Source organism: Gossypium arboreum, chromosome 11 (assembly GCF_025698485.1).
Source record: "Gossypium arboreum isolate Shixiya-1 chromosome 11, ASM2569848v2, whole genome shotgun sequence".
Taxonomy (NCBI): domain Eukaryota; kingdom Viridiplantae; phylum Streptophyta; class Magnoliopsida; order Malvales; family Malvaceae; genus Gossypium; species Gossypium arboreum.
In genome coordinates, this window is record NC_069080.1 from 16,683,021 (window position 1) to 16,691,349 (window position 8,329).

At 33.3% G+C, this 8,329-nt stretch overlaps 1 protein-coding gene across 1 annotated transcript; it reads right to left on the reverse strand.

Moving 5' to 3' along the window:
• Positions 1–507: 507 nt before the first annotated feature.
• On the reverse strand, positions 508–3,363 carry LOC128283727 (uncharacterized). The gene is made up of 2 exons (XM_053021110.1): positions 3,259–3,363; positions 508–914 (listed from the first exon to the last, which is right to left on the reverse strand). The coding sequence occupies exon 2, from the start codon at positions 885–887 to the stop codon at positions 513–515; it is 375 nt and encodes a 124-aa protein (XP_052877070.1). The 5' UTR covers positions 888–914; positions 3,259–3,363; the 3' UTR covers positions 508–512.
• Between the last annotated feature and the right edge of the window lie 4,966 nt (positions 3,364–8,329).

Genomic DNA, 8,329 nt, shown 5'->3' on the forward strand with positions numbered 1-8,329 from the left:
AATAAAAATATTCCTCCCAAAAAGAACACACAAGGACTTGAACTAGGGACTCAGAGACAAACTAACATACACTCAAACACCAGACCGGCATGCCTATTCTGTCACTTAATCACACAACCAACCACAATAGTGCAACCTTCTCACAGACCCTAACCACAAAGGTTAAAACTCCTAGTCCCAAAATTCAGGGTGTTACAACTCACCTCTTCTTAAAAAAATTTCATCCCTGAAATTCCAACTAACAGAATAGTGGTACAACATAAGCTACACCACGATGCTCCCACTACATACTCTAACCCGAGCAAGACCAAATCAAACTTAAGACCTCATACACATACCCAGAACACTTAACCACTGAAGTAGATACACACTTGTCCTATCACATAGAATTTTAATACTTTAATCTAAAGATCGAAACATTCACAACCATACCTGTCTCAAAATTGTCGAGGAAACTCCCAGATCCAATGTTCTGTGGACCCATATCGAAAACATGCTCCCGCCTTTTTCCATCAATTGCTCGGATGACACTTCTTACAGTGCTCACAAAACGGAGCACTCGCACAACTACCAGCACCCACCGTAAAACTACTATTGCCACTTAATTGCGTTCTAACATGATTCACAGAACGAGGCTCCAACCTCGGAGGATTGCAATCTCTTTTCTTCCCACAATCCACGCACCTAGCTTGAAGCCTTTCCTCAGTCCTAGCCTCAAACACTTTTTCTAGCACTTCCCTCACTACCCGAGTCAATGCCTCGATACCAAGCTCCGAGTTATAGTTACCTGAAGTTGGCAGAATTGTACTGTCTTTCAACTCCTGAACAGACACAGGCCTCAGAGAAGCAAACGACTCATCGTGACCCCGCTTACCTTCAGAATCCATATCCGTCCGGTGCTTAACTTAGGATATCTATACTTTCAGAAAGTAAAAAAAAAAATACATAAATCTACATCTCTAATCTTACAATTTTGAATTTCTACTTGGACTAGCATCGGAGTCTCAGATAGTTCATTTTCATAAAACTTTTCCCAAAATACAAATCATTTCAGCTTACTGTGGTAAAGTTTCTCAAAAATTAGTTTTTAAAACAACCACGTACGCATACGGACACGTAAAAGCACAGACTGAGTTTTTGCAAACCACTCTGATACCACTAAATGTAACACCCTAGACCCGGCCTAAAAGTTTAGATTGAATCCCGAATGTTACATTGTTCACAGAAACGATTGTAGGTAAGTTTTTACAAAACAAGTTATTACGTCAAACCAAAACATTTAATCGTTTAAATTCAGTCAGCAAAATTATAGTTAAGTTTATTATAAAAATCGAAATTAAATGAACGATTAAAAATTTTAATAGACTTGTACCACAATTTTCATAAAACCTTACAGTTCAAAATTTGAATGACAAAATAGAAACGGAGAATATAACTTATACTGAATTTTCTTCCAAGTCTGTTCGAGACCTCCGCACATCGAGTCCAACATCAAAATTTAGAAAAAGGTACCTGAAAGGGAAACACTAAGAGTGGGTGAGCTACTCGAGCTCAGTGTGAGTTCGAAACAAGATAAGAGACGGGATTACAGATTTCAAATCAGTAGCATACCAGATTTTCAAATACTCCCAAAGTCAGAACGCATACCTGGAATTAATGTCCCAACGGAGCTTAATAATCAGAGTACATCAAGTTCACACAAAAGACTTAGCACAAATGCTGCTCAGACATGCAGATTACATACAACTAATCTTACATTCAAAACTTATAGATAGATGCGGATGAAATGTAGTTAAGTGATAAAACCCACCCATCTAGCCAACACACCTCTCTGTCCCCAAATCACACCCCAAAAGAGCTGTTAAAGCTCATCCAACCCATCAAACCAGTTAGAACTTCGAAAGACCCATTCAGCCCTACACACCATATGTGTGGACTAAGCCACTCAGATATTGATACGCAGCAGAGCTGGCGTATGTGTTGTATAGTGCAATGCGGTAATTCATCAGATCTGATCTATGCTTGATTATCTTGCTAGATCGAATATAACGCACGACATAGCCGACGACATGCGATACAATGTGATAAATCACCGTAAGAATATGTTGCAGTAAAACTGCTAGATCAGATCATAATCAGACTCTCTTCACTTCGCAATCCCACCCAAAAATTTATGCAAGTGTATGTATGTATACATTAACACAGAACATAAAGAGCACATCCACAGTCAGTCAGACAGGAGCAAATATGTACACATACCCAGCTAATCGGGTTTAGAGTCAGACATCTCACACAACAATTACCAATATCACATAAGCCACAACAAATAAAACTTTTAATTACCCTTCCTAAGGCTTAGCCAAGGGTTGAAGCACACAAACATATTATCAGATCAAAACAGCACACAGACACAATATAAGTGTCCTAGAATCACACGCTTGTGTGCTCTGGCCGTGTGGAAGGTCAAAATTCTGTGTAGAAAGGCACACACAGCTGTGTAGCTGAGGCACATGCTTGTGTAAAGAGAAGCATACACCCATGTGAAGAGAGGCACACGCTCGTGTGAAGAGAGGCACACGCTCGTGTGAAGAGAGGCACACGCCTGTGTGAAGAGAAGCACATGGCCGTGTGACTAAGGTACATGCCCGTGTGGACCAAGGACATGGCCATGGGAACAGGCTGTGTAACTCCCTGTTCATTTGCACTAAATTTAAGTACAGGGCTGACACGACCGTGTGAGGGTCTCACACGTCCGTGTGCCCACCAGACATGACTATGTGTCCAAAACACAAGCTCGCATGGGATCCCTAAATCCCTAAATTAGACACACGGCCGTGTGACACCAAATCACTGAAACCCTAATTCCCAAACACACATGCCCGTGTGCCTAGAGGATACAACCGTGTGAAAATCAAGAAAAATCCCCAAATCAGCCACACAGTCCTGTGGTGTCCAAATAAGCATGGAAACCCTAATTTCTAAAAGCATACAACCGTGTGTATCGACATTCGCCCGTGTGGCAACCCGTGTGGTTATGAAACCACCCTAAAACAGCCCCGAAAAACATGCTTTGAGCCACAAAGCACTCTCCAACCCTCGATTGTTTGAGAATATACCAATTCGTACACATTCTAAACATAGGACAGCGATACCAAGTCGAAAATAACAGGTTTGCGAACACCCACACGCGCGTTGTCTACTTTCCGTGAAGTCGGAGCAAAATTCACAAATAAAACAATAGAAGTTACGAACACAAACCTGATTTGCGATCTACGACTTTTCGGCACCGTCTTGATGACGAGAGAGAGGCTCTCCAAAATCCCCAAGCTAACCGTTTTCCTAGAGAAAATAATGGAAAACCCCAAAAAGAAAAGAAAACTAGAGGATAAAAGAAAAATACGTCCAACAAAAAGAATAATAACAAAAAATCCAAAAATAAGATAAATAAAATAAATAAGTAAATAATTAAACAAACTTATACTAAATTAAAACAAAACAAAAATATTCCTCGCAAAAAGCACACACAATGACTTGAACTAGGGACCCAAAGACAAACTAACACGCACTCAAACACCATACTAGTAGGCCCATTCTGTCACTTAAACACACAACCAACCACAATAGTGCAACCTTCTCACTGACCCTAACCACAAAGGTCAAAACTCCTAACCCCAAAATTCGGGGTGTTACAGTTAGCTTATACAAAAAGAACAAATTGCACATATGAAACTTGTACATGCAATAATCTTCTATTTAATTTTAAATGTTTGAAGTTAATATACATGCAATTCTATTTTTAAAATAATTTTCATTATTTCAATTTAGATGTTATACTTATAAATTTTTATTATTTATTTTATTTTATGATATGAATGTTTGATTAATAAATAAATGGTGAGGATTTGGTACTCGAGATAGTATAGTTTTTTTTTTTGTAATTTAAAAAGTTGATATCTCTTTTTTAAATATTTATTTTTTAATATTTTACTATACTCATAAATTTTTTAATCCTAATTTTAATTTAATTTTTATCACCTAATGAATGCTGATAAATTTATTTTGACTAGATAGATAATCTATTTAAAAATGGTATATAATTATGTTAAATAAGTTTTTTATAGAAATATATAATATACATAAAATATAATAATTATTTTTCATATTTTTATATCTAGATTAAATTACATTAGTAGTCACTTAACTATGATTTTTTGGCTATTGAATTATAAAACTTACAAAATGATCACATAATTATTAATAATATTTTTGGTCACCCAATTTTCTTGAATTTTGAGGTATGTAACCAAAAAAAAAAGAGACAAATTTTAATAGTTGAATGACAATTTTGTAACTATTCATAAACAGATGATTAAAAACATAATTAAATGACTATTTTATAACCTTTTATAATTAAGTTATAAAAATACCTTAACTACATAAGAATAGACAACTTCATAATCAATTTTTTATATTATATATGTATAAAATTCTTTATATGTGAATGATTTTTGTTTCAATATAACTTTCATTCGTTTGAAAAGGAAACAAATGTATATGAATCAATTCATTAATAGTTTCATACCTACACATTATATTGATTGTTTGCATCAAATTTTAGTGTTTAGTAAATAATTTTATATAAACTTTTTAGTGAATATCTAATAATATTGGTATTGAAGTATATAAAATGAAATTGCTTTAAAAGAAAAACAAATGCAACAAAACAAGACTGCATTAATGGCAAATACCATATAATCTTCTACTCATCCCCAAACACCTTTATTTCAAATCCATTTGGTCATCTTCAAACAATAAGAGACCAAATCCCATATCATTTTATATTTTATAATTTTTTACTTATAGAGTTTAAAATTTTTATTTATAATGTAATAAATGTTAACTTTTGTAAAAATTTTAAATTCTATAAGTAAAAAATACAAAATATAGTGTAACATTTAATTTTATGTTGTTAGTTAAAAGAGGAAGGAATCTCATATTGTCTAGGAACAAGTTGCAAATCTATTCATGATTCTATATATACACATATCTCACATCTCACATTGCTTAAGAAAATAAGATAAATAAAACTTTGGGTCTATATAAAGGCCTGTTTTGTAAGTTTTATTTTCACATTAATTGGTGGCACAAAATTATTTTTAAAAATAGTGTTGCCACTTTGGGTATATATAAAGGCTCATTTTTGTAAATTTTCAAAAAATTAGCTTATTTTGGAATTTTTTAAAAAAATTATCTTTTTTTTTTTGAAAATTTAGTTGTTGGAACATGGGCAAAAGAGTGTTGACCTGGAAGCGCTTTAATCAAATGTGCTGACTTGGATGCATTTTATAGGCCAGAGGGGAAAAAAGTGTTGAGCTAGATGCGGTTTTCTGACTTTCTCCCGAAAACAACGCCAGCTCAGCGCGTTTTAGTAAAATCAAGCTAGCTAAATTCATCAATTTATCAGCAATAGAAACTTGCTAAAAATTCACCAATTGAACCAATTGATACATGAGCTAACTAAATCAAGCTCTCATGATCATAAATCTATAGAAATTTCAAGAAAAGTACTTGAATTTCTCACCTAATTGAATGGCCAAATGTAAAAAGGGTTGGAAGCTTTTCTTTTTATTTTCTTTCTTCTTTGGACAGTGAAGTGAGGAAGACGATGATGGTTGTCATCTTTTTCCACTTTCTCCTATATTTATACTTTAATTAGACTTAATTAATCTAGTTTAATTTAACTTTGAAGCTTTAATCATACTAATCCTAATGCTAATTAATCTAATTTGATTCTCACATCAGCATCCACTAAATCATAGTTAAGAATGGTCTAATAACCATTTTGGCACTTTGATTAATTGCTTTCTAAGTCTTCAAGCCTATTCTCAATTAAAACTCAATAACGATTGAATTTTTACAATTTAGTCGTTGAGCTTTCATTTAGTATTTTATCGGCTATATTACTTGACCATTCTTTAATATATTTTTACGTCAACTCTGTAAATATTCCTATATTATATTTATGGACTCTATTTACGAAAATAGGGTTCTAAAATCGTATTTTTCGATACCACTAAAAATCGAGTCATTACAATCATTGTATGGTATTAATATAATATATCTTAATCAAACTTGGTTCAATTCAAAATATGAGCTAACTCAAATGTCTTTTAAAAATTATTAAAAATAATTTATGTTATTTTAATTTAATATCTAATAAATTTATTTTATTTTTATTAAAATTTTAAATATATACATTTAACATATTTTTAATATTTTTGAAGTAAAAGATCATTTTATTAAAAATAAAATCAGGATAAAAGAGAAAACGAAAAAAGAACCTAAACCCAAGTCAATAGTCTTACCTAATACACTCCACCTTAGCTCCCCTCATTATCACCCAAACCATGATGACAATCAAAAGTTAAAATTAGTCCGTTTGAGATAAAGCCACCCTCACCAAGGAGCGAGTAGCTTTATTAGTGTTTCTGATATAGTTAAAAGAAGAATTAAGATGGATATAGTCTTGAATCAGCAACCTCAGATTTGAAAAATAAAAAATACCATGAGAGAGGGCAATCTAAAATCTACGATTATCAATTTCCAAAGTGATGCCCTCCGCATGGCAAGATCTAATCCATGAGAGTGCCTCTTGATCAGCTATAACTTTAGACATTAAAGGTTCCAAATTACCTTTCTTAAATCCGGTTATGCATCGAAGAAAATGACCCGAATCACATCCTTACAGTATCTAGAAGACTATATATTCTAGATGAACATTCTAGCTATTAGATAATTGTATTGTGTATTAAAAAAAGTATTATCTTCGTGCAATTGTAAGTCTCAATTAAGCCTTAGTATTTAAGCACTTAATGTACTTAAATTAATTTTTATTTATGGTCGACTTTGCCGCCTGAATATTATAGTACACTAAAAAATTAAATATAAAAAGTTAACCGACTTCAAAATACTGGTGTAACATTAATTGTAGATTTAAGTTTTTGTAGTGGGTGTGATGGGTTTACCGAGTTCTCGATAGGATGCAATAAATCATGGACTTTCATACTCTTACACCCTTCAAGCAGAATAGACTCAATGTAGAAATTTTCAGTATCACTAACCCATGGATCATTAAAAACATCCGCCTCCGTCTTCTTCTTAACTTGCCATCTAACACCTTTGAAAAGCAAAAATTTCATCTTATGAATACTTTTCCAAATGAAAGAAGGGGTTGACTCGTCCATGCATCAAGAAAACTATATTTCGAAAAATATTTAGCTTATATTATATATAGTATGTATATTATTCTAGATTTAATTTTTCTTTGATATAAATTATGTAATATATAAAAATAAAATAAAATATTATAATATTAAAAATGAGTTAAGTTATAACCTTGGAGCCAAAGCCAAAAGGTATTTTAAATGAGCTAATATTTTATCTAAATTGTTTTTAAAATTTATTCTTTCTGTCCAACCTCCTAAATATGAGGGTTGGATAAATAATTAAATTAAAAAAATCTAATCCTAATCTAAATCCAAATCCTGTGTAAATCTTATATCACTTGAACTGTGTTTCAATATAATGTAGAGACGGCTTGGTATTTTGAATTTTGGTAGGATTCTTTTCCAGTTTTTTCTTTCTGGTTTGTTGGTGCTTAGAGAAAAATCAAGAGGATTACAGAGACTCGTCACTTTTACAAAAGATTACGAAGACCAATGGCTGGTAACGATGAAGGGAAAGATAACAAAGGAGCAAGAGTCCAAGGCCAACGCAAAAGGAAGCAGCCTGATGCAGCCAACAATACTGCAACGTGGAATTCTCCGACTAAGAAACGTCAACATCCAACATCCTTTCTTCCTCTCCCTTCTGTTACAAACCGACCGTCATTTAAGACTACTTGCACCAATATGCAAGAAGGAGATGGAATATCCTATGATTTGCATCAACACTGAGGTTCTATGCCCTTTCTGCAATCGCTACTTTTTGGCTTCAGTTCCGCAAATCCCACAACCAAGGTTTTTTCCACCTCTCTCTTCAACTAATTCACCGGTATTCACTAATCATGATCAATATAAACTTGTACTAAGAGATCCACGTTACTTCCGTATCATGCTGGAGCTTGTATCCATTATAAAAAAAAAACCTTTCCAGTAAGCGTTTTGCTGCTTCTTGTTTCGCTCTTTTGTTATTACTCTAATGCGTTCTTGATTTTAAGAATTTTTGTTTTTCACTGAAAATTACAGAGTTCCTACATTCCATGGAAAGAACTAAACTTGCATCGGATTTTCGTCCAAGTTACTTGTCGAGGTGGCATACATAAGGTAAG

Excerpts from the sequence above, each read along its gene's own strand:
- LOC128283727 (XM_053021110.1), bottom strand. The coding sequence starts at position 887 with ATGGATTCTGAAGGTAAGCGGGGTCACGATGAGTCGTTTGCTTCTCTG.